This window comes from Limulus polyphemus, unplaced genomic scaffold (genome assembly GCF_000517525.1).
Source record: "Limulus polyphemus unplaced genomic scaffold, Limulus_polyphemus-2.1.2 Scaffold242, whole genome shotgun sequence".
NCBI classification, from domain to species: Eukaryota; Metazoa; Arthropoda; class Merostomata; order Xiphosura; family Limulidae; genus Limulus; species Limulus polyphemus.
Genome location: NW_013665852.1, coordinates 571,404 through 598,813, shown reverse-complemented (window position 1 = coordinate 598,813; position 27,410 = coordinate 571,404). Strand labels below are relative to the sequence as shown.

At 32.5% G+C, this 27,410-nt stretch overlaps 1 protein-coding gene across 4 annotated transcripts in view; it reads left to right on the top strand.

Moving 5' to 3' along the window:
* LOC106478704 (E3 ubiquitin-protein ligase Bre1-like) overlaps nucleotides 1-27,410 on the top strand; it is a 60,721-nt gene that overhangs the window by 11,727 nt on the left and 21,584 nt on the right. For all 4 annotated transcript variants that reach the window (XM_022382356.1, XM_013939266.2, XM_022382355.1 and 1 more), the window contains 11 exons: nucleotides 4,059-4,250; nucleotides 6,132-6,256; nucleotides 7,021-7,233; nucleotides 8,093-8,218; nucleotides 8,618-8,791; nucleotides 11,150-11,285; nucleotides 14,170-14,291; nucleotides 15,558-15,865; nucleotides 24,578-24,662; nucleotides 26,243-26,425; nucleotides 26,771-26,899. In XM_022382356.1, coding sequence (XP_022238064.1) covers nucleotides 4,059-4,250; nucleotides 6,132-6,256; nucleotides 7,021-7,233; nucleotides 8,093-8,218; nucleotides 8,618-8,791; nucleotides 11,150-11,285; nucleotides 14,170-14,291; nucleotides 15,558-15,865; nucleotides 24,578-24,662; nucleotides 26,243-26,425; nucleotides 26,771-26,899 — 1,793 coding nt within the window. The remainder of the gene's footprint in view (nucleotides 1-4,058; nucleotides 4,251-6,131; nucleotides 6,257-7,020; nucleotides 7,234-8,092; nucleotides 8,219-8,617; nucleotides 8,792-11,149; nucleotides 11,286-14,169; nucleotides 14,292-15,557; nucleotides 15,866-24,577; nucleotides 24,663-26,242; nucleotides 26,426-26,770; nucleotides 26,900-27,410) is intronic.

Below are 27,410 nucleotides of genomic sequence, written 5' to 3'. Positions count from 1 at the left end.
TTATTTAATTAAATAATGCACCAAATATCATAGACTAATAACATGCAAAAAGTAGACAATTTTTCTGGCTCTCCAACTATTCAACAAGAGCCATTACAAATTCATCCTAGCTAGTCTTAATCTTTTTCTGTGGGAACGAAGCTTGTACTAACAGTGAAATTGACAATTCTTTGTTCAGGAAACAACATTATACAATATGTCATTTGATATATGAAAACCCTGGCTTTCTGTTGGTTAAATATAATATAGAATTAAACGTAAGAGAGAATTATTAAACAATCTTGAAAGAGGATTTGACAGGTGGGGGGTGGCAAGAGGGATCTGATTTTCTATTTGATAGCTCTGCAACCAAACATAATTGAAGGCTATATAAATTATGGTTTGTTTGAGCAATGACGATTTTATAGAGTAATTTAAATATTAACCCTATCCTGATGGGCATCCTTTACTGTGCATGTCACAAAGTTTTAGTGACTTACATTCAAAATTTTATTATTCTACTTTTTGTTTATGTTATACCAATTAGTAAAGAATAAAATCTTAGCTAATAATTCATATTTTAATAGTATACAAGTTTTAAGTTCTCAATTTTTTTAAGGCAATATTTAATAAAAATCCTGAATTTCCCTTAGTGTGACACATTTTCTCTAGGTATTTTATCTTCTCTATTTTATCCACCACTCCTCCAATAAGTATGAAATTAAATGGGAGGTTGTGTTTATAAGGTATTAGGTTCTATTTTTTTTTAGGGGGGGGGGTGCTATATTGCCTTTGTATCTTTCTATTCCACCCAGCCGATAACCATCAAAGTATCCATGAGAATAATTATACTACAATTTTTGAAACTTTTGCAGACTATTAGTAAACATTATAATGCTTTTGTACACATAATATCATGTTTTTATATTTTGTATTAAGATTTTTTAATAAAGATTTCCTCATGAATTTTTTTCTTTCAGAATGTTGACTATCCAACGTGCATAGTAATTTTGATTTTAAAATTAAAAATACTTTTCTTTATCAGAAAATTGTCAAGTTTCAGTTCTTAGTCTGTATATCCTCCTAGATAATCATCAAACATTTTTTTGGATAAAACTTTATATTTTCTCCACCTAAACTCTATATGGTGTTGGTCGGTTTGATCGACCTTGTAACCGTCACAAAAATTAGGAAATAGATCTAAATTACCATTTTTTGTTCTAGAATAACTGCAACTTGTAACAGGAAACCACAAATTTTTATTCTAAATAGCTTAAATCTCATAACAGTGTACATCTATTTATATTTATTAATTTTGTGTTTTATTGACCTTTGAATCATGTCTGAAAATGAAAATCATGTGGCACTTGTGCAGCTCACATTACCATATTGAAGAGCGTAATGCACAAGCTGCTGGCGGGTATACCCATGAAGATTTTTATTATTATTCTTTCATTATCTTAACTAATAAGTTTCTATTTTTTACATTTTAGTTACTTTTATAAAAATAAATAGTGAAAACAAATGAAAAATAAAAAAGCTTGTAATTAGATATCAAACATTTTTTTTCAGTAAAGCTTTATAGTTTATCTATTATTTTCTTTACTGTAACATTATACTTGATTCTCCAGGTTATATACCAGTAATCAAAGAATAATGAAAATAAAGGTTGCAAAGTGGTAAATAAACTCTTTTGTATTGTTAGTATTGATCACAAAATTTCAAAGTTTTAGAGTTTATACTTCTCATCTTTTCACACTTATTTTCTGCAGTTATTTTATTGTTTGGAGATGTTTTAGAAACTATAAGAAAGAAAATGAACAGTACTGTCTGTCCGTTTAAGTATGGACAATGAAGTTCCAAAGTAAATCTCGTAGGAGTTTCTTCTAATCTTTTTACACTTATTTCCTGTGTTTATTCTACTGTTAGTGGCTGAAGTAGAAACATGCCGAATATAAAGTAATGAATCACCATTTCTGTTTAGGTGTTACCGTACTTTAACACTGTCAGTATGAAATAAGTTTTTTTAGCAGAATTCCCAGAACTTTCCCTGTTTTGAAAACACAGTGGGGGAGGATTTATCAACTTGTGGACAGTATAATGGTTGCAATGAGAAGTGTCTAATATATTATAAAATGTTTATGCTATGGCTTTATAGAAAGTCCAGGTCGATCCAATGAACTTGGTAGGTATTTGAATGTTAGTTATCCTTTCGACGTGGTTGATAAGTGGACATTTCCTACAGAATCTATTCAAATCCCGGCTCTGAGAACATAGTGGGGTAGGATTTTTTCGGCTTGCTTACAGTACAGTGGTTGCAACAAGAATTGTCTGAAGTACCATATAAAAGTGAGAGAAAATATTTATGATATGGCTCTTTACAAAGTTGTATCTGATCCAATACATTTGTTGGATATATGGATGCTAGTTATCCTCCTGGGAGGTTGGGATTTAGTGGTGGTATAGGTATAAAAGTGTGTAAGTGCTTATGAACATTGTTTCCTATTTTATCATTGCTTACACAGTAACCAATAAATGCATAGTTTCCAGTATTTTGTAAAATACAGTGACATTTCGATTACCATACATTACATATGTATATATATGTATTATTACTATTTACAAATAAATACATCAATTTGAGTTATTTTTCTTAAAAACATAGAAGAGTAAGTAGAAAATATTCAGAAAACAATGATCTCCACTACTTACGATGTTAAGAAGTTCTTTTCTCCACTTGTGAGTCATATATATACTAACCCTCATTATAAGCCTCATCCAAATTCACATGTGGAGGTAGAAAAAAATTATTTTTGTATATTTTATATATGAGTTTTGGAATACCAAAAAATTGAAAATGGCTATACTGATACCACAAAAATCCATTGCAATTTACCAGGCTTCCTAACTATGCTGTATTTGGGCCTAAAAAAATCTAACTTCTGTTCGGAAAATAACATTGATCATAATACTTCAAACTCTCCAATGATATAAGAGCTTTTCTCTCATAAATAACTTAGGAAGACTAACAGAATTACGTAGAAGAAATGTAGGACCTTTGATTGGTTATAAACTTGTAGGTATGAAAAAGTAGGCATAGATAAACAAGTCTTCTCAAATGATGAAGTGGTGGGCAGAACCAATATGGTAGATATTGTGATATCTCAACAAATAGAAAAGGTAGGAAGTTCTTATTTTATATTCTAACATCTCAGTATCAGTAATTTGTAAGAAACTATAGACATTGTATTGTGGGCATCATACAATGTAATCTGACCAAACCCACAAGATGACGTACCATGTGACACACAAAAAATTTATATTTTTTATATTTACTTTTAAATTAAGAAATTAACTAATGTATAATCATAAAATTTGAATTATAGTCTACAATTTGATGCCAAATGTATTGAGATACATTCATAAAATAGTAGTTCAATAAAAGTTTGAATGTAAATCTGCAAACGTGATGACATGCCCTCTGACCCCTACCCATAGCTAAAACCATCTTGATAGGGTTAAGGAAGGCACACCAGAAGTAACCAAACAAAATTAAAATTGTTACACTAGGAATATCCAAACAAAATTAATCAATAGTGGCATATCAAAAGTCAAAAGTAATCAAACAAAATTAAGAGAAGCACACAAGAAGCAACCAAACAAAATCAAGGTTGACACACCAGAAATAAACAAAGTCAAGGTTGGCAAACCAAAAGAAATCAAGTTTAACATATGAAAAGTAAACAAAATCTTGTATTTTGGTTTGTATTTTGAGTTCTATATATATATATATATATATATATATATTGAGTTGTTACTTTCATTAATACTTTCCTTTTTATTTTTAGTATATTTTAATTTTTTGTGAGTTTTAATTCTTGTAGTACTGAAAGATTCTTGCTCTGTAAAATTAATGCTGGTGGTATTGAAATATGAGGTATGTATTGGATTCTTTTTAATGTTTGTTTATTTAGTCTCACTTTTTTATGTTTATACTTATACTGTGATACATACGACTACCTCAAGTCAGATGTTGCAGGTTTTTAAAGTTATATGTATGCGTTTTAATCTATTTTCAGATGAAAATGAAGCCACAACTTCTTTTGTCACACAGTTAAGCCACTGGGATAGAGAAGAGCTAGAAGAAAAACTGGCTCAGCGGGTACAAGTATCCACAAGAGCAGTGGCTAAGGTTGTGCAAGCATTTGACAGAATTGTTCAAAGAAATCATAAAGTGATGTTGGCCTTGAAAGGTGAATCATCAGAAGGAGGTTAGTAGTTTGACCACATGTGCACTATTGGGTCAAAGTGCTCATGCCCCAGCCTTTTTAGAGTTGCCTTCAAAACTTAATTAAGCAACTTTCTAATCAATGTATGTCAAAAAACTTGTCATCAGAATATTGTTTATAATCTAAAATTTAATATTATTCAAGTTTTAATGTCTTAAATTGAAAAGGAACTATTAAAATCTTCTCTGTGTTAAATGTCTATACTCCAAATTGTCCATATGAGTTTTTTTTTATCCTCATGGTTTTTTGAGTGCTCAAATAATTAGAAATAAATGTTATAGATATTGACAAGCCAATAAATAAACTTAGAACCTCCAATCTTTCTGCTCTACTGAAATATGGAAAAACAATGGTAGAGTCCACATGACACTCCTGTCCCATGACATTCTATCTGACATTGCTATTGGATTATTTATAACTAATAGCAAGAGCAGCTCTTTTTTTTGACATGATTCCTTATAACTTAGTTAGAAAACTAATTAAATTATGGTAGTTTTGGGACACTGTTCTAGTGCATGATATATTTTTGATGTTCTAAGATGCAAATTTGAAAGGAAAATTAATGATTTTATGGAGAACCAATATAGTATGAAAAAAACGAATGCTAAAGAAATATGCTGTTGAGTACAAATTACTGAAATAGGTTTCAACTCTAATTCAAATTCAAAATTTCTTTTTTATTATGTATATTTTTATGTATTATTATACATTTATTAACAAAAATTATAAACTTACTAGTTTAGATAAAAGTAAATGACAAAAAAATGTAAAAAAATTTCATGATGCTAGCTCAAGCTAACTATGTCTTGTCATTGTAACTTTACCAGTTGTTTACACTTAAATTTTCCGATATGAAATTGTCTGTCATGTACTTAACTAGAATCTAATGGACATTGTAAAGTGATATGATTAAAAGCAAGCACATGTGAAAAGGTTAGATAGCTGAGACTGTTATGATAAATAATTGTAATTCTTACAATATGCAGTCATTATGAAAAAAGAAAAGTTATTATTAGTTTTATTTTTCATTTTTTCCACTGTGCATTGATGATTTTGTTAAAGTTAGTATTAGGAAAGAAAAAATAAGAGATAAAATATAAAATTTTAACAAAAACACACAAAACAAACTTTTTTTATTCATTTAGGAAGTTCTGAGGTTAGGCAAATGAATACTAAAGTAAAAAGAAGTGTTTTTATTCTTATTACGAAAACCACCTTTCACTCATACTGACTCATTAAAGACTTAATAATGAAAAAGGCTTTAGCAGAAATACATTATTAAAAGATCTTTTTTTTATACAGCAGGCTTATAATGTGTACTAAATGTTTGCCAAATTTCTTGAAGATACATTTAGTAAATTCAGAATTATAGTAAACATTACTAGGTATAGCTTTGCAGAAATGCGATCAATTCAATAAACCAATGCTGTGACAGAGTGTTAAAGAGAAAGAATAAAATTTTTGTCTAAGTTGATTTATTTCAGTATTGATTGTTTTAAAGTTGTTTAATAAAAAATAAACATTTGAGGTAACATAGGTGCTTTATTGTCAGTCAGTTTAAAACGTTTCATTAGTCAGTGATTGAATATGTTAATTTATCTTTTTCTATGTTTTGAATTGTGCTTTTCATCCAGTCAAAAGTTTGTATTGTAACACATTCATGTGCATTCTAAAACTTTTTGGTTTTTCATAAACTTTTCAAAGGCTGTGTGACTAAGTTCAACTTGGTTATAAACAGGATATTTTCTTGAGATGACTGTACTTGGTTATTCATGCTAGTATTGTTTAATACATATCTGCAGTTTGTTACTCTTCCGAACTTGTTAATTAATTGACATTTTCAAAAATTTTGACCGAAAACAGAAGAAAATCCTCCAAGTTTAGATGCAGCAGTTCGAGCAGCAAACATTGAAGTCCAGACTGAAAATGAGAATATGCACTCCTTAGTTACATCATTACATGAAAAGCATCATCTGACAACATTAAAAGTAAGATTTGGTTTTTTCATGACATACTGAACTTGATAGGTGTAGTTTTTGTAAGAGCCTTCTAACCATTACAGTGAATATTTTTGTCTTTTTTATTTTTTTATTGTTTCATGGTTGATTGATATTTTTCTTTATCTATTAATTGTAGGGCCTTGGTTGGCCCTGTGGTAGAGCTCTGGATTTCGAAGTTGATGAGCTGAGTTTAATCATGTGATACCACAAAATATTCCCTGCACTTTAAGCTGGGGATGCATTATAATAGGAAAGACAGCCAATTCCTTAGCATAGATGGTAGGGTATTGCTGACTGGCTGTCTTCTCACCTTGTCAGTAGTTCAAAATTTAGGCCAGCAGCAGATAGCCTTAATAGTTTTGCCATAAATACAAAATACAAATACTGTTAACTCTCAAAATGTAAAATCAAATATTTTCTTTTTAAAATGAAGTAAATTTTGCAACTCATGTCGTGCTGCAAATCTTTAATATGATCATCAACTTTACTATTTTTTTATTCTAAGCGATGTGAAAATTCTTTGGCACAAACATTTGAAAAATAAAATTTAATTTGTATAAGGAGCTTTGCCAAAAAAATAAAATCTGCTTTCCTTGTGTGTTGGACTTTGTTACAATAATTAAAAAAACAAATTTATTTTTCTAAATACTTTATTATTATTAGAATTAAATTTCATAGAAGTAAAGGACAAAAGATTTGGTTTTCTTGTTAAATGAACTTCACAAAATATAAATATCTTGGATATTTTTCAGTTTTCTGAGCTTCAGGATAAAGTTGCAGCTGTAGACACAACCAACGCAGAACTCAAGAACCGCATTGAAGATTTAGAATATGAACTTAGCAAGACAAAACTGAGAGAAGAGAAGTTGGATGCTCATCTTTCAGACACTGTACAGAAACTAAAGAGCTACAACTTGCAGGACAGTGAAGGAAAACCTATCATGAATGCTGTAACACAAGTTAAAGTAGGTTTAATAAAACATTCTTTTATTTTTTCAGTATTTAGCACTTGCCAATTTTACATAATGTTATTTTTTTTAGTTTTTACTGATATTTTACATAAAAATTATTAACTCTTACATTTATAAATAATTTCTACTGATTATAGAAAATGCTATTTTTATTAAAGTTATCTATGAAACATTGATAATTTATTCAATTTTTTCTTTTTCTAAAAAGCTCTGTTTTCCTAATTTACTCAATATTGTTTCACTGACCAATGTAAGTATAGGGTTATAGAACCTTTTTTTCAAATAAACAGAAAATTCTAATGATAAAGAGAGTTAAAAATAGCATAAAGTAAGCTTTTAGTTAATCAGTTACACTTTCCATTTTTTGTAAATGTTCTACACCTTTTCTTACAATAGAAAAATATAATTGATACTTTGGAAAGAAATCTTTATTTGACTTGGTTTTTATTCTAATGATGTAGGACTTTTTTAATAATGGACATCCAGTTTACTACAGCACTTCTTCAGAATCTGGTTTTGAAACTACCTGGCACATTTATTTAGTGTTAGATTTTGTCAAAGTACAGGGGAAAAAAACAAAGTTAAAATATCCTTGTTACCCCTCCCCCTTTCTCCTAGTATCAAAAGGGGGAAACATTTGAACTTAAAAAAAAATCATCAGGAAGTTAGAAGCGAGTTTAACAGATGGCAGCAGAAGGTAGGGTTAAAAACTCAATGACTAACTAGTATTTTTAGTAAAAAGACAGTGTTAGCATATTTTTTAGTATTTTTTTGATGATTGTTCATAGCTTTAAGTAGCCAGAATAACAGGGCAGGTTAACCTTTGGTGGATTTCTTATTGTCTTTGTTCCAGGTTGAAGAACTACAGAGAGAACTTGAGGAACAAAAAGAGCTAGCTAACAATCGGCTGATGGAGTTGGAGAGTTTAAATGCTCAACACAAGGATGCCTTGAAGCTGGTTGAAAAACTAAAAATGGATGTGAGAATTTATTGTGTGCACAGAATGTTTTAAAAGATAAATAGACCAAAGCTATTGCATGAAGGTTGTTGTGTGTTTATTTCAAAGTTAGGTGATTAAAGATCAAGCCATAGTGTCAATTCTCTTCAGTGTTAATAATACATATTACAAGTGATTGATGAGACAGCGTTGTTTTTAAACAATGTGACATCACGTGCATAAGATAAATGATTGATATAATGGTGTTTAAAAAGTATGGCATTGAGTGTGGATAATATAAATGGTTTAATTTTGTGTTTAAACTTATGATAAATAAAAATTTCAAATCTAATAAACCATCTCTGGACTGCAATATGACTTGAAATAGTGCACAAGTAATAGAAGCAGTATACTAGTAATGTTTTCTCTCTCAAACTATAGATCCAATGTCTGCCAGAAAGTGTTGTTGTGGAAACATCAGAGTACAAATGTCTGCAGTCTCAGTTCTCAGTTTTATACAATGAGAGCATGCAGTTAAAAACACAGCTAGAGGAAACTCGGAACCAACTTTCAAGTAGCAAGAATTCTCATTTGAGGCAAATTGAACAGATGGAGGTAAAGTACTTATTTTTGACAAGTTTGTAATTAAGGTTAAAAGGTTGTCTTTTTTTGTTTTGTTTTTTGGCTAAGATTAAATAAAAACATACAGAACTTAGTATGTTTTTAATTTTATAGTTATTGCTAAGTTATCTTGATAAGTGACCATTACGACTGGAAAAATTATTAAAAGCCAAGGTACTCAACTACTGATTCCCTTATTTTAATCTTTATAGATTTTTGTTTCATGTCTGCATGTTATACAAAATTGACTTCAATTAATTTGTTACTTTTGATCAGAAGTAGAAAGAATTAATAGGAATTACTGCTAGTAAGAATGTAAATAGTAAAGTATTACATTGTTTAGAATGTGACAATAACTGCAGTTTTATGGGACTAGTATCTGAATGTGATCAGTCATTCCCAGCCAGTATGAAATGCTACTTTTTTCATTTTGTGTTATTTTAGAAATTATGTTTTGAATTTGAGAATTGTTACCATTTTTCTACGATTGTTTTATAATTTAACTGTAAACAAAATACTTACAGATAATACTGATTTTCACATAACTAGCGTTACTTGGGGGTTCGAATACCACATTAAACTATATTTGCTTTGTTAATGTACTCATGCAAAATTTCAGACAACTATTACTTTCTAACAGCCCAAACTTTGTTTTGCAAAATTAATAATCATTTAGAGAGTGCAATACTTTATAAATAATAAAACTAACAGTGTAGCTATAAACATCAAATAAATAAATATATATATATATATATATATACACAGTACTGTGCAAAAGTGTTAGGACAAGAGAATATTTTGTCATTCTCTCCATTTTATGGGGCTAATTCTTCCATGCCATTACAGAATGTAAATTTCAACACTATGGTAATGCTTCACTGATTCCTGTTGAAAAGTGAATAAGCCAGAGTGAGAATACTTATCATTATTTAGAATTACCATATACTTGTTCCAAGGGCATGTCATATGGGTTCTGCTTGAATTTCTGATCAAATTTAGGGTCTGAAGTAACTGTCATGGTACCCCATGCAGTGTCTTAACTATATAGAAAGGAGCTAGCATGGAACTAGCTTATGGTACTGGTATATGCTAGAAGAAATCAATTTAATAGCACTCCACAAGTAAACCTTGATAAAAACAGTGTTTAACACTATATATTATGTTTTGTTGTCATGCCATGGACCAAAAAGTTTAGAGAATTGTCATTAGAGTAGAGAATTTGCATAAAAGCTTTTCGTGATGCTGGTTGGACTCTCTGACAAATTACTGCAGACTTGAAATGCTCCCCAAACACTGTGAGATTGTGAGACCGAGACAGAACACCTAAATTCAATGATACTGATGTTTATGCAGCCTTTGTGACAAAAGGAAGACTGCCACTGATCTCAAGCATGAGATAAACAACCATGTACAAAATGATAGAAAAGTGTCCAGATCCACAGTATCAAGAAGACTCAACAAGAATGGAATATTTGGTCGTGTAACACTTAAAAAACCTTTACTTCAATCTCCAAATATTGTCAAGAGACTGAAATTTGCTAAAAAGTACAAAAACTAGACTGTTGATGACTGGAAAAGGATGTTATGGATGGATGAGTCCAAGTTTGAAATATTTGGTTCAAAGCGTAGGTTGTACGTCTGGCAGAAGAAAAGTGAAAGATACTTACCTTGATGCATAGCACTTACCATGAAGCATGGGGAGGCAATGTGATGGTTTGGGGGTGTTTTTCTGCTGAGGCAACAGGAGATACAAGTACCATCAGATACTGATCCATTAAGGTTTGTGTATTATTGTTAAAGGATTCTACTGCCAAGAGTATAATGACCCCAAACGCTCATCCAACCTATGCAGAAATTACTTAGCTAAGAAAGAAGCTGCTGGAGTCAATCAAAGAGTCCACAGAGCCCCTATCTCAATCCATTTGAGCAGATCTGGGATTTGGTAGATCAAAAACTTGACAAATAAAAAGTTACTTCCAAAAAAACTTTATTGGAGTGTATTAGAAACATGTGGAGTAAAATCCCAAAGTACACTTTGATTAAATATGTTGCAATAATGCCTAAAAGACTGTCTGCAGTTATTAAAGCAAAAGAGGGGGGGATACAGAAAATATTAACTGTTTGTTGAACTCAAGCACTTCCACTGAGTTTTTGTTGTTCTGTTGTACTAAATATGAAGATTAATAAAATTTTGATGTTTCACCCGTGATTTACCTTCTATTGTTCTTTGAACGTAGCCTCAAGTATAAGTTTTGACTTTGTCCTAACACTTTTGCACAGTACTATATGTGTGTTCAGTTAGTAGGCTTTAGTAATGAACAAATAGCTCATTTTTTTAATCTTCAATTCCAGAGTGAAGAATTGTCCATGCAGAAAAAATTAAGAACAGAAGTAATACAACTGGAAGATGCATTAGCACAGGTTAGGAAAGAATACGAAATGTTGCGGATTGAATTTGAACAGAATTTGGCAGCTAGTGAACAAACAGGTATACATAACAGATTAGTTTTTACACTAGTCAGAGGCAGGTCAAAATGTGTATATAACGACTTTGTAGAAAGTTACATTCAAAATTTAATTAAACTACTTTATTATCCTTGTATACAAATAAACTTGGTATCAAAACATGGTTAATAAATCAAATCTTAATATTATATAAGTTGTAAGTTCTTAATTGTATAAGGAAATATTTTTAAAAATTATCGATCTCACCTAGTATGAGAATTGTGACATTTGCTCTCTAGGTCTTCCTTTTTCTGTAATTTATTTATCCCCCTCAGGCAAAATGTAATTTTTATAGCCTTCAATCTTATTTGTTTATAGAGCCATAAACTAGAAAATCAAACCTGCTTGCCATGCCCACCTGTAACATCCTCTCTTTCACAAATTGCTAATATTTCTCTCTGACATTTGATATTATATTACTTATAACCAAAAAAAATCCAAAGTTTTAATCTATCAAATGACAATATTATATTATGTTTTATTTTCTCTACAGCGAATTGTCTGTTTCCTGGTTCAGTTTCAAATTTATCCTCACAGAAATCACATTAACTACTTTGACTGAATTTTTAAAGCCTCTTATCTCATAGTTGGAAAGCCACAAAAATTTTAATAGTTGTAGGACATTGTTTACCTTTTGGGTGTTATTATTCTGTGTTCTTAAGTGCATTATATAATTTAATAACAAAAATGTTTAGTGTAGTAGTGCCATTACTAGAAAAAAGTAGACCAACGTTTTATCAACAGGTGATAGCAAAAAAAACCCCATATATGTACTGTATCAAGTTAGATTAGGTAAGATAAAGAAAAATAATAACTTTTCATGAGGTATGCTTACAAGTAGCTAGTGCATTATGTAATAAAAGTTAATAGAAACAGATGCATACTGTTACAAGTTTTAAGCTATTTAGAGTAAACTAGTGTAGTTTCTTGTAACAATTTGTAGCCATTCTAGAAAGAAAATAAAGAATAATTTCAATTTATTACTTCCTTTTTTTATGGTGGTTACGAGGCTGGTAAAATTGACCAAATGAGTATAGAGTTAGGGTAGAGAAAATAACAGATAAAATATAAAGTTTTACTTTAATAAAGCCATTTGATATTTATTTAGGGGATTTTAGAGATTATGACAATTTTCAGATGAAGAAAAGTATTTCTAATCTTTACATGAAATTCACATTGCACTTGGAGTAGTCAACACATTTACTCCATATATTCATGGAGAAGCTTTTTAGTAAAAATACTTCATTAAATATTCTGATTATTTTGTTTACAAAAGACTTGTAATGTTTACCAAAAGCTTGTAAAATTTTGTGAAAATACACAAAACTTATTAAAAATTATAGTAAGGAAACTCTGAAGGTCAGTTTGGGGTCATGAACTTGGCCAAATCGACTAACCCCATAGCTAGAGAGTTTAAACTTGGTGAATTTATCTGTTGTTATGTAATATGTAAGAGTTCTATGAATTTAATGTTCTGTGAAGTATACTTTTCATTAGTAGTAGTATGTGCTCTGGTTTGATTTCAGAATTCTTATTGCAAAAAAAACAAAAATTTTCAGTATTGGTGAGCTTTATGTCTGTTGCATTACAAGATTTTCAATGCTTTGAGTATTATTATGTTGTAGTCTTATTCCAGTAAAAGATCATCAGTGTTTTAAGCATGGTTGGTGTGCATTCTTGCATATATTATTTCAGTCTGTTGGTTTCTCTTCCTGTTGCAAAGAATACTTCAGTGTTACTAGGCTTTGTTACAGTAGAAGATTCTCAACCCAGTTTTATTGGTTCGTAGAGCTGCTGCAGTAGAAGATTGTCAATATTTTCAACATTGGCGGCTTGTGTAGCAGTTGCAGTAAAAAATTGTCAATGTTTTCATAATTATTGGTTTGTAGAATCGTTGCAATAGAAGATTGCCAGTGTTTCCAGCATTGTTGGTTTCTAGAGCTGTTTAAATAGAAAATTCTTAATTTTTTTGGCAATTTTGGGTAGTAATCTTATAGCCAGTGAATATTGCTTGGTGTTATTGGTATTGCATTAGGAAACTGTGAATGTTTTTTTTAGTAGTATTTTCAGCACTGTTGGGATATTCTCCTGTTGTATTAGAAGATTATCAATGTACTTATGATTGTTGGGCTGTACAAGATCTTCAATGTCTTTGTGACTTTTAGGCTTTCTACTTCTGTTGCATTAGATCATCAGTATCTTCATGATTGTTGGGCTGTACTTCTGTTGCATTAGATCATCAGTGTCTTCATGATTGTTGGGCTCTACTTCTGTTGCATTAGAACATCAATATCTTCATGATTGTTGGGCTGTACTCCTGTTGCATTAGATCCTCAGTGTCTTCATATTTGTTGGGCTCTATTCCTATTGCATTAGATCATCAGTGTCTTCATAATTGTTGGGCTTTAGTCACCTTGGAAAATAATATTTAATTTTTGCAGCGTTGTTATTCTTTATTCCTGTTGCAGTAGAAGATTGTCAGTTTTTGCATCTTTACTAGTTTGTAGTTGTAGTACAGTCAAAGATTGTAATTCTTTCAGTATATGAAAACCATAAGGAATGTTAATGTGGATGTTTTCTACAAAGTTTTTAAATGATAGATGAAATTGTGATGAGCATCTGCTTTTTGATGTTAAAATATAAGACTTCAGTAAAAATGCTAGTAGATTCATTTTATTCCATCTGAAAATATCCCTTCATAAAGTATTCATAAGGTATTCAGGTATTAAAAGATTTTCCTTGTCTGTCACCAGATAGATTAGTCATATCTAAAAAACCTAGTGTGTTTTTAGTAACCCAGAGTAGGAGTAAAATTTAGTTTTTTGTTTAAAAAGTTCATATTGTTCATTTTACATTTTTTAAAAAAGGACCAATCAATAGAGAAATGCGTCACCTGATTACTAGTCTCCAGAACCACAACCAACAGTTCAAAGGAGAGATCCAGAGATACAAACGGAAGCTTAAGGAGGCTAATAATGAAGTTATCAAGGTACCATTATGGAAGTTACGTGTATAAGCTTAAAAGTAACAGTGAAATAATTGACTTGTTGCCATGATAATTACTATGCATATAGTGTTTCAACAACTTTCACATGAGAACAACAATGAATTCTTCAAGCTACTGACATGTTCAATACCATGTTTATCCTCTTTTAACGACCTTCAAATGAAATTGTGAATCAGTTAAAGTATTCATAGGTTTAATTGAATGTGCACACGCTCAGCCCATTGGACCAACTTTTTATTGGAGAAGGAATGTTAACTATAGCCTTGAATTTAATGTGTAGTTACAAGGAATGTGGGAAGTTTTGAGTAAAATGTGCATGTCTGTTTGTTGTACACAAGAACTCAGATGTGTTACAAAAATATTTATATTCAAGATATATCTGTGAATTGACAATATCAGTCTGATTCATACTCTGACAAGTTGGGGTATAAGGTGATGTTCATGTGAAGGGGAAAAATACTTTTTTGCATTCTACAGATTACGTATTGCACTTACATAACCTCTAGAACCTCCAAAATGTATACTTATAATTTTTATCAGTATCCCTGTATGTTGTACCAAGTACTTACTCCTCTTATGAACTGTCACTAAATCAGCAGTGTAGAGTAAAGCGAATAGTTGATTACTTTGAATAGTGCTCTGTAAAAGGTCATGCCATCCACATTGTTAATCCAATCTGTTAATAACATATGTACAATTATTAAAACATTAAAGTATCAAGCTACTGACTCCCTCAGTACAATGTTTATAGGGCTGTAATTACTCCCTCATTAGAACAATAATGAAATAAAATATTTGTATGTTTAGTAACATACTTACAGGCCACAGACTTTCACACAAGATCTACTTTGTAAACAAAAATAAAAATTTTATTATGGGTTTTTGTAATCCAGAAACGAACTTGGAAGAAATATTTTCTTCATAAAAATAAGTGTCCAGTATGGTATTATTAAGATACAAAAAATATTATGAAGCTATTAAGGTTATCATAAATGAAGAGAGTATGTCACCTTAAAAAAAAAGTTACCATCTATGTTTATTGTAGCTTAGTGGCTTACTAATTTACTTACTTCTGTGTCAGAGTATGTAATTGACAAGAGGAAGAAAATATGATAATCTGGTATCATAAGAAAATGGCTTCTTTTAGTGGCATTAACTAAAACTTTTAATTTCATTGTTTTGTTTTTAATAACATTAGATTTATTATTGTTAAAGTGTGCTTTTCCTCAGTGCACATTGTCTTCACAGCTAAAACAAGCTCTAGATGCAGCAGGGACTTCCATCAACCCTTGCCTTCTTGCAAGTACTGGCTCCAACAGCTCCAGCTCCTCTTCCAGTGACAGTGGTTCCAGTAAGGATGATTTTTCGGCCCCTCCTCAGCAAGCTTCTAGTGGCATCTGTGGCTCCAGTTCATCAGGAAAAGATGATTGCCACTCAAAGAGGGACAAAGAAGATGACAAAGAAGTTTCATCACTCAGAGAGGAAGAGCCACCTTTGGAGAGAGAAAAGGGGAAAAGTGATTTAGACATAATTAGGGATTTAAAAATTCAGTTAAAGTAAGTTATAGTCAATATGTTATCCAGTGCAGAATTAGTAAGTTCCTCATTCATAATCTCTCAGTTTTTAACTTGTTGTATTAGAAAACAAAGATAATTGTTCAGCATGCTCGTGTGCATGCCTAGTGAACCATTTTAATTATATTATTATTACTTATTTTACATAATCTAATCTTAAATAACTTTAAAAGATCCATATTTTTAGATTTTAGTTACTTTTATAATAATAGATAAAGAATAAATATTAAAAACAAGAAATATAATACTTACCCAATCTTCTTTTTTGTTGCTGTCGAGTTTTTTGAAGAGAGTTAAACCTAATTTTTTTATACTAATGGTAGTAACACACCAAATAATTTTTATTTAATTAAATAATTCATGAAAGAACATATAATAATAACATGCAAAAAGTAGACAATATCCCCTAACTCTCAAATTTTTTCTGGCTTTCTAACTATGCAACAAGAGTCGTTACAAATTCATCCAAGCTAGTCGTTAACTTTCCCCCAGGAACGATGTTAGTACTCTGAATGAAATTGACATTTAACCGTATTGTACATAAACATTATACAATATGTCATTTGATAGATGAAAACCTTGACTTTCTATTGGATAGAAGTAATATATAATGATATGTAAGAGAGAACTATCAACAAATTCTGAAAGAGAGGATGTGACAGGTGAGTGTGGCAGGAGGGGTCTGATTTTCTATTCGATAGCTCTGTAACCAAACAAAATTGAAGGCTATAAAAATTATGGTTTGTCTGAGCAATAACGGTTTATGGAGAGTAACTTACATTTAATTTCGTACTTTTTTGAAGGATGGTGGATAAAATAGGGATGATGACATGCTAAGAGAAAATGTGTCACATGGGTCACACTAGTGGAAATTCAGGATTTCTTTTTAATATTGCCTTGTACAATTAAGAACTTAAAACTTGTATACTATTAAAATATGGATTATTAGCTAAGACTTTATGCTATTCAAATTGGTATAACATAAACAAAAAGTAGTTCAATAACATTTTGAGTGCAAGACACTAAAACCTTGTGTTATGCTCAGGAAAGGATACTCGTAGTGATAGGGTTAATAAAAGTGGCATCAAAACATTGTCTATAATTCAGTTTCAATATTATATATGTTTTAATTTTAAAAAACAACTAAATATTCCTTTTTATGCATCACATAGCATGCCTTTTTACCTTATTGCTCATTTTATATGTTATTATGCCTAGCATATGAAGTTTGTAGTGGTTTATGAATTAGAAATGCAAATTTCAGACATTAATAAGCTAGAATGTAAAATAAGAATATACCACCTTTTTGATTTGCTGAGATATCAATATATTTATCAAAATCTACCATAGTAGCCCCTTCCATTATTTTTTTGAAACCTCTTGACTACTCATGCCTATTTCTCTTATGTACATGTATATAACCAACAGAAAGAGCACATTCCAAACTGTGTAAATCTGATAGTCATTTGTAATTGGCATGAAGGGGAAAATTGTAGTTCCAAAACGGACTTACCTCCTCTCTCACAAAAGCTATCTTGATTGTTGTCTGCCCTGTAAGCATTGCAAAAATAATTTTTATTAATCAGTGCATCAGTCTTTATACCCCAACAGTTTCGTGCCATCTTTGAACATGTACATATTACGTGACTACTCTCCACGAATGGTATTGTGCTACCTATGATGGCACAGCTAGCTCCCTCTGCTATTCCTGCTCAATCCTCACTTTCTTGATTGGCATGACACAATTTAGATGTTTGATTAATATTTCTGGGTGTGACTACAGTTTTTGATTGTGCTTTGTTGCTGTTTCCTATGAAGTTTATTCAACAGTTTCAAATTTTCATGTTTGATTTAATTTGTTTCCATGAATTTGTATTCAAAATTTTCTTGTTCTTGAATTATACAAGTTTTAGTATGAATCTTCAGTTTCCGGTGGCAGGCAAGGACATTACTGCATGACTTTCCAGGATACGGGGTTGACTTTATCTGCTGAGGAAGTACATGCCTTGGTTCGCAAGGAGTTCCATACTTATGTTCAGATGGCATTTTCTTCTTCTTTTCAACTGTTTCTGGTCTCTCCTTTTTCAGGAATATTCACCCAATTGCCGGCCACCATGTCTTTCAATAAGGGGAAACTTGTTCTTCTCCTCAATTTCTTCCTCTAGTTTCAAGTTCGCCTAGGAGATTTGTGGTAAGTTTTTCAACAGGTACACTTCACACCAGGTTGATATACCCATGGTAGGCCTGGTTCTGATGCCCTTTGCGTGACTTTGTCCTTCTTTATACATGGGAGAATTACGTAGATATTTATGTATACTTTGTTGTCTGTGTTACTTTAGTTTAATTGAACATTAGATATTTATTAATTTGTAATTTTGGTAAATTTAATTGTTATGCACATTTGTTTATTTTATTAGTTTGTTATTAATAAGTACTTTCCCTAGGTTTGTTTCGATTGTTTGTTACATATTTGAACTACTTCTAACATCTAATTTGTTGTTCTGTTTTGGTGTTTTTTTCTTGTCATTGTTAACTGTGTGCCCTCTCATCCCCATTTTTCGTCAGTATGTGAGTTAATTAAGTGTCCTTTGTCGTCTAGTTTATTTTCATGTATTAGTTATTGCTTATTCAGGTGTTTTCTAGGTAATTTTTGTCAGTTTGCTTGTTCATTATTATTACAATTTTGTGGACTAGGTACATTTAAATGGTTTTTTGTTTCCTAGTTATAAGTACTTTATTAACTTGGTATGTTTCGATAGTTTTTACCTTACTTATCATTACTACTAGTAACATATAATTCATTGTTCTATTTGTATTTTTTTAAATAATTGTTAACTATGTGCATTTTCATCCCCATTTATGTCAGTGTCGGACTACCTTACATGTCCTTTGTCGCCTTGGTTACTTTCAAGGAATGGTATGTGAGATATTGATTATTCATATGTTTCTTGGTAATTTTCATATGTTTATACGTTAATTTTTATTACATAATTTGTGGTACAATTAGATAGTGTGTCCATTTCATAAAAAAAAAGTACTTTGTTAATTGGGTATGTTTGGTTAATTTGTACCTTCCATATCATTACTACTAATAACAAATAATTCTTTGTTCTCTTTAAATAATTATTTCATCATTGTTAAGTATGTATCTTCTCCTAAGTTTAGTCAGTCTAGGTTACTTTCTCTGTCTGGTACCTTAGATATTGCTTATTATTGTGCTTTCTCGATAATTTCTGTCAGTTGACATGTTTGTTAATTTTACATTATTTGTGGACTAAAAGAATTTTGATACTTTGCCCAATTGATATTTGTCAGTCCTTTGTTTACTGGGTATATTTTAATAGTTAGTACATTACATATCAATACTATTTGTAACATCTATTCATTGTTCTATCTTAATTTTTTTCATGAGAGTTTTATTGTGCCATCCCTTCCTAATTTTTGTCAGTGTGGGACTTAAAATTTTGCCTTATTATTTTACTGACATGTTTATTTCTTTCTCATTCGTAGGGCTGAACTTAGCTTTAGCTCCTTTTCGTATGTTCGTGATCCTAGACAGCGCTTATGTATTTTATCAGCAAATTCAAATTTTTGCCAAACTTTTTCACTCCATGAGTCTTGCATTCTTTTTTTCTCTAGTTTGAGTGGCTTCTGCTTGCTTCCTCCCACTCTCAGTCCAGACTCTACACTTCTCTGCTTCTACAAGATGCAGAATGGGTTGATTTCCTTATAACAAGGGAGAAGTCCATTCTGACCCCTTCTCAATACCCAATTCATTTGGGGGATTTTTCTTTCAACCTCAGTCGGGCACAGCCTTCTCCTCTTTGTCTTCGGGTTTGAAGCAAGCAGCTCACACATCCTTTACCTTTCTTATTATCTTGATATCTTCTATCTCTTTGGGGATGTGGACTTCCTTGGAAGCTCTCATTTCCATGATTTGAACTCATATGCATTCCCTTCTGTGAACACTCCTTGATCAATGGAATTTATTCTCAGATCCCTGGCTTGGGGTTGAACAGAGTCTAGACCATGGTGGGGGTGCTGTGTACTCTGCATCATCCAGAGTTACGTCTTTTCCCATGCTCCTCTTTAGGGGGCTGAGGTTCTTACCTCAATTCCAAAGAGATTTCTGGTCTCTGGTCAATCAAGGAGTCTTTCTCCATATCACCTTTCTCAAACCTTTGGTGGTTTGTCAAACTTTGTCCTACAGGTGGTGGTGGTTATGGTACATTTCCACCTCTCCACTGTGGTCACTTATATCACTGAGCCAAGAGATACCAATTCCTGGTCTCTGTGCTTTCAGATCCTGGGTCTCTTTTCAGTGTCCACTGTCATCACATTGTGGTCTTCAACTGCCTTTCTCCTGACTTCTTCCATCTGATGGTGGTTCGATTATCTTCCAACAAGTTTCTGATCACAAAGTGGTCCCTCGTTCCACAGATGTTGCCACTCTCTGTCTTCACACATGGTTTTGCCTTGTCCATTGTCTCAACCCTGGATCTGACTCTATGTTTTGTATCCTTCCTTCTCGATCCATGAGACCTTCTGCCATGTCTGTTTCCCATTGATGCTAGTATAACTCCGACTTTTGTCTCTTCACCATCATTTCTGTACTTCCCACTCTTCCTTCCCTATTCTTCACCTGGTAGGTGTTAAAGGCTTGTCCACTTCATCCATGTCCAGCACTCGAGCAGCCTTTTCTACCTCCTTCCGTTTCTTCTGAGTTTTGTCTTTCTCTGTCCTTTCCCTCCTTTCCTTTACCTGTTGGGACCTTAGTATGGTCCTTTATGCTCTTTCCTATCCTACATTTCAGCCTTTGTCTTAATGTTGCATCTACCTTCCCTCCTTTACAACCTAATTCCTTCTTCTCCTTTCTGGTGATTTTTGTCATTCTGACTTTTAAAGCATTCATGTTACCCACAACCTGTGTCATCCTCTATCCTGACCTTGGTCCTTCCTCCTTAGGACCTATGCTGCCAGTGACTGTGTTCTGGCTTTCATACCCATTTCCTTACCTTCCATTTCCCATCTGTTCTTCCATTCTGATCCAGCTAGGCTTCCTTGTCCAGTTCTTTCCTTCAGGTGTTATGTTGCGCATTCTGCCTCCTTTCAGGGTTCGCATTCCTGACTCCTTATTCCCTGTAACCCTTCAATTTCCAGCGTTCTGTAACCTGTTACTCACACTGGTTGGATTCGTAAATTCATATGGCTGGCTTATTCGGACTTGTCCTTGGAAAGCTACTGTCTCCACAATGTCTCTTCTCATAAGGTTCATCACATTACTATGACTTTTACTGCTCGCCTTCACCGTCCTTTGAAGGAGATCGTTCAGCTGGAAATTGAACTACTCCCAATACCTTTGTCACTTATTATATGTTATATCTGTCTGTGTCTTCCTCTGTTGGATATTGTCTTCCTCCCATGGTGATTCTATACACATTCACTGCTTTTGCCTGGGGTAAACCTTATTGTTTCCTTTTATCTATGTTTTCAGCTTCCCTAATCCCACCTTGTGATGGGTATTGCCTGGCCAGGTATGCTTTGTTTTAAATTTGCATTAATTGAAGTAACTACATAATGCTCACGGTTGAGATGGGGTGTTTCTGTAAGGCCACTGCGTGTTTTCCTGGTGGTGTATATGTATATCTATTTATTAGAAATCATTAAAACTGTGTCTTTGGTGGACTGTCACTCATAGATGTTATGAGTAAGGCAGAAGGTGATTTCTGCCCTTCCTTTGATTCCTTAATTGGGTTCGGTCTGGCTTTCAAAATAGGGAAACGCAGTCACCCATTGCACTGTCTCCTATGTGATGTTCCTCCAGACTCCCCACTGCCTTTTTACCCACCCACCCTTTTATTTCTTCTTCTAGTGGAGCATGGGAGTTCTTACCAATCTCAGTTCCCAATCACTTTGGTGGTGGACCATGGAGGCTTCTTCCTGAGTGTAATTCCATGTTACTATACTTACACTCGTTTATACACTCAGTGAGAAGAGGGCGAAGCTGTTTCCCTACTGGCACTTCCTCCAGATGTTTTCTGCCTGGGCAGACTGCACTCAATAAAGCCAATGATTAAATAATAATCAGGGCCAGCCTACGCGGGATCATCCTCGTAATTCCGGGTTCAGGATGACAACGGAATGTTCCTACGGTTGTGTGCAGCAGACAGCTCTCTTCTTATTAATTCTGGTTGCAGAAGGTTCTTTTCTGCTTCTACAGTTGGTTTTGCGATATTTCGTCTGCCTCAGAATACCAGCAAATGTGCTCTGTTCCTACAGTTGGGCAAATGCTGCTTGTACTCTTCATAATTTTGGATACAGGTTGTCTCTTCCCTGCATTTATGGTTGAGTGAGTTATGATTTTGCCTGTAATACCAGTTATGGCTTTCCCTGTTTCTACGGTTGAGTCGAGGAAATGCCAGGTTCAGTTTGTTGTACTTCTTACTCCCATGGTGGTTTGGGGAGTTTATCCTGTTACAGCTGTTGCTCACTTCCTCTTCAAAATTCTGGTTGTTTGACATACAGCTCTCTGAATACTGATGGTTGGGGTTGTCGGGTGTTGATAACACGGTCCACATGCCCTAACTACTTGTTGTTATTACTTTTTTTTTCTCGTTATATGTTGCTGAAGCTTGCATCTTTTTTACACATTTACAAGCACTACCTTTTCCACCCATTTTATGTTCCTTTCCTCATTTCTGGGCAAAGAGTATACCTGTTCCAAAAGTAATGCAGTATCCCACAGGTGTGCTTCACTTTCATCCCCAAGCACACACGTTCATTCTGGCCAGTCGCTTTCCACTTGGTTTGTTCATTGTGTGCCTACATTGGCCCTTCACCTCTGCAGTGTGAGGATTCTAGTTCCCACTCTTCCTCCTCACTAAAACCAGTGTTTTTATTATAGTATATGTCAATTCTCTAAACTGAGGATTGAGCGGGAATAGCAGAGAGAGCTAACTGTGTCATTATAGGTGGCACAATACTATTGGTGGAGAGTAGTCACATGATATGTACATGTTCAAAAATGGTGTGAAATTGGTTGGATATAAAGACTGGTGTGCTGATGACTAAAAATTCTTTTAGCAATGCTCAAAAGCCAAACAATGATCGAGATAGCTTTTGTGTTAGAGAAGATAAGTACTTATCGGAAATACATTTTCAGTGTAAGAAAATGTTAACTTTCACTAGAAAAGTTGAAGTGTGTTGACTAAGTTGTTCTGATTAGAAATGAGATTTTTGTAAACCAACATCTAGCTTAATTAGAAAGCGAGGTAAATTACGGTGGTTTTATGTGTACCAGTATAGTAATTGAATAATTTTTTGGTTTTCTAAAATGCATGTTTGAAATCTACAAAATTTAATTTGTCTTCCCCCTCCAATTGAAAGAATAAATGAGATTTACAGCGAGATTTAGCAAGTATGATGCATGAGTACAAGTCAGTTTTGTAATATCATAAATACTAGAAATCATTGTTTTATATATATATATATATTTTTTTTTTTAATGTTCTATGTTTTAAGAACAGTAACCAAAAATTAAGCACTTATGAGTAAATGGTAATAATATATATACACACCTATGTAATGTGTGATAACTGAAATTTCACTGTATTTTGCAAAATACTGGTATGCTAGTTAGACACTTGTTTTTTGTAGGCCAATAAAGTTATGTCTACTGAACTTCTGTTTTACTTCTAATTGCCTAAATTGAGGTAAACTAAAAGCAAGTTATACAACATTAGAAACTTGACAACTTAAAAAAAGGTTTATTCATAACATTTCAGAAGGATAAAATGTCTTATAAAAATCAGTGAAATAAAGTAATGTGCATATGTTCGTACATCTCTGAAAGGAACAATGCACATACAAACTGTGTTCTCAGAGCCAGAATTATAATAAACTCTGTTGGAAATATCTGCTTATTGCACTGCACGTGCTTGTTTGCTCTCAAAGATGTATTCTATTTGAGCTGCTAACAGTAAAATAAATGTAGGATATAGATGTGAAAAAGTTAGAAATACTAACTCTCAGGAGAGGTAATTTGGAACTTCATAATCAATACTAAAAAGAATAGAACAGTACTACTCATTTTAGTTTGCCTTTTTCAGCCTTTTTTTTCAATATACTTTGATGATTTGTCAGAATCAAATATACTGTTAGGGTAGAGAAAATAACAGATAAAACATAAAGAAAATTTTAGTGAAAAAAAAAGATTGATATTTATTTAAGAGGTTTTAGAGATTACCCAAATTATATTTGATAATTTTCAGATGAAGTATTTTTAATCTTAACATGAAAAATCGTTTTCTACTCGGGGCAGTCAACACTCTGGCTCCTTATGTTCACAGAGAAATTTTTGTAAAAATGCTTAATTAAAAAATCTGATTTCTTGTGTATTAAAGACTTGTGATGTTTACTGAAAGTTTACCAAAGTCCTTTATGATGCACAATACATATTAAAAGTTATAAAATGGAAACTTTGATGAATACTTTGTGGTTACAAGGCCATTGTAATCATCCGAGCCTGTAGTGAGAGGGTTAATGTATTTAGCACTTGTTCTAATCATAAAAACTATCTTTTAAAGTAAGTGAAGTATGTGTCAAGAAGCAAGTATGTTTTATTCTCTCCTTCTGTAATTCACAAAAGTTGCTCACAATGATCAATACCTGAAATTTTCTTGTTGTTTTCAACAGAAAGTCTCAAGAAGCTCAACGAGAATTAAGGCTACTGCTAGATATGTACAAAAGTGCTCCCAAAGAACAGAGAGATAAAGTCCTGGTGAGTAAAACCCATACTTAAACTGGTGGTAGACATGTACAGAATTACTTCAAAAATAACAGACAGAAAAGCTCTACTGAGTAAAGACCATATGTAAACTGTTACTAGACATACAAAGTTCTCCAAAAGAACAGAAAGACAAAGTCTTGGTCAGTAAACACCATATTTAAACTGTCACTATACACGTACAAAAGTGCTCCTAAAGAACAGAGAGAAGTCCTGGCGAGTAAAGACCAGTTATAAAATACTGCTAGACATGTATGAAACTACTCCCAGAGAAATGAAAGAAAAAGTCCTTGTGAGTAAAGAACATATTTAAACTGTCACTAGACATGTTAAAAAGTGCTCTCCAAGAACAAAGAGAAGTCCTGTTGAGTAATAACCATATGTAAACTGTCATTAGATGTGATAAAGTGCTCCCAAAGAACATAAAGACAAAGTTCTGGTGAGTAAAGACCATATGTAAACTGTTAATAGGCATTTTCAAAAATGTTCAACAATAACAGATTAAATACTATATTCAGACTGGTACTATTCATGTAAAAAAGTGTTCCAAATAACAGAATGAGGAAGTCCAGGTGATTAAATACTATACAAAATACCACAACCTAAAAAAAATGTTTTGTATGCAAAATACAGTTTTATAATCCCTAGTTACAAAATTTAAAATAAACAAATCAGTGGGGAAAATATATAATTACACTTTTTCATCTATTACCTACATTCACACACATTGAAAACTTTACTAGATCAGATTTGGTGACATGAGTATCTGAACCAATAATTATATTAAATTATAATCATCTCTTAAATTCTCTTTCTTTGTCTTACTCTTTTTTGAAAATATTTTTGTGCATGTCTAGCAACAGTTTGAATACCTACCTGAACTTTGTCTCTGTTCTTTCAGAACACATTTATATATGAATAGACACACTTTGAATATACCCAGGTTTTAAAAGTGTCATTAGATTTGGTGTCTCTTACTAGATAAATCAATTGGTTTATTTTTTATCAGATAATTCAGATGTATCATTTGTACTAGAAGTGTGTGGTGGGTATCATGTGCTGTGGAATAAATTTAACCCACTCAGGTTTAACCTTATAGTCACTGAGATGCCCTGCACAGCCATCAGATTCATTTAGAACTCTATATACCTAATCAAATAAATGAATAGTCTAGGCTACTTAACTGTAAGGCACCAGAATTGATCTGGGGCAAGTATTAAAACTCGGTGATATTGCTCTCAGGTTCCTACTCAACAGTCTGACAGTACCAATACTCTATGTACCTATCAACAAATGAACAAATTCATGCACAAAACTTTAACACATAATCACTGCTATTTGAGATGGGGCTCTGAGGGGTGGCAGATCCATTCTCCAAGTAACTTTCCTTTTCCAATGCATAGTACTATCTACACCTTAGGCATATGGTGATGTCGTCCACACCTCCCTACCCCTGATTTCTATTTTGCATAGTTTAATGAAGTTTAAAAAGCTTCCTGTGTACACACACACACTTTATTCTTTTAATTATATAGATAGATTTCCATATTTTCAAGTTTTTATTATTTTTTCAGCTGATGGCTGCAGAGAAAAGAGCCAGAGCAGAAACAGAAGAGTTGAAACAGCAGTTAAAAAAAATGCAAGATAATGAACGTAAGGAACGTCGAAAGCTGGCAGATGAAGATGCTATGAAAAAGATAAAATCATTAGAAGAAATGGTACAACAACTCCAAAAAGCAATTGCAGCCCAGAAACAGGTTAATTTTTATTATTACTTAATAATATAGGTTATTTATAAAGTTTGCTTCAAAGAGTTTGTATTCATCTTGAGCTGAAAATTCAACAGATTTATTTTATAAGGTAATTTGGTTCACAAGAAGAAGAAATTTTTCAGAGTAAAGTAGAGGTGAATAATAGTAAGTTTATTAAATAAGATGTTTAGTTGGTGTACTTATAGGAAGATGAGGCTCTGCTGTGCGAGATGGTGACTGTTAGTAGGTTTATTTCATAAGGTTTTTAGTTGGTGTAGTTCACAAAAAGAACAGGCTCTTCTGATAGAGATGGAGTTATTTAGTACAAAGATTTATTAATTTGACTTATAGGAAGAAGAAGCTCTGCTGAGTGAGATGGAGGTGACAGGTCAAGCGTTTGAAGATATGCAAGAACAGAATCTTCGACTTATACAGCAACTAAGAGAAAAGGACGATGCTAATTTCAAGTTGATGTCTGAGGTGAGAATTTGTGTGATTATAACATTCGTTCTCAAGGGAAGTCATGTCAAATGCAATACAGATATATAATATTTGCTTCCTCCTCTTTACTAGTTTGTACTTGCTTGGGTATCCTTTACTGCACATGGCACAAGGTTTTAGTGTTTTACATTCAAAATTTTTCTGAACTACTTTTAGTTTATGTTATACCAATTAGAATAGCATAAAGTCTTAGCTAATAATCCATATTTTAATAGTATACAAGTTTTAAGTTCTTAATTGTACAAGGCAATATTAAAAAGAAATCCTGAATTTCCACTAGTGTGACCCACGTGATACATTTTCTCTTAGCATGTCATCATCTCTATTTTATCCACCACCTCTCAAAAAGGTACGAAATTAAACGTAAATTACTCTCTATAAAATCTTTATAGCTCAGACAAACCATAAATTTTATAGTCTTCAATTTTTTTAGTTACAGAGTAATCGATTAGAAAATCAGACCCTTCCTGCCACACTCACCTGTCACATC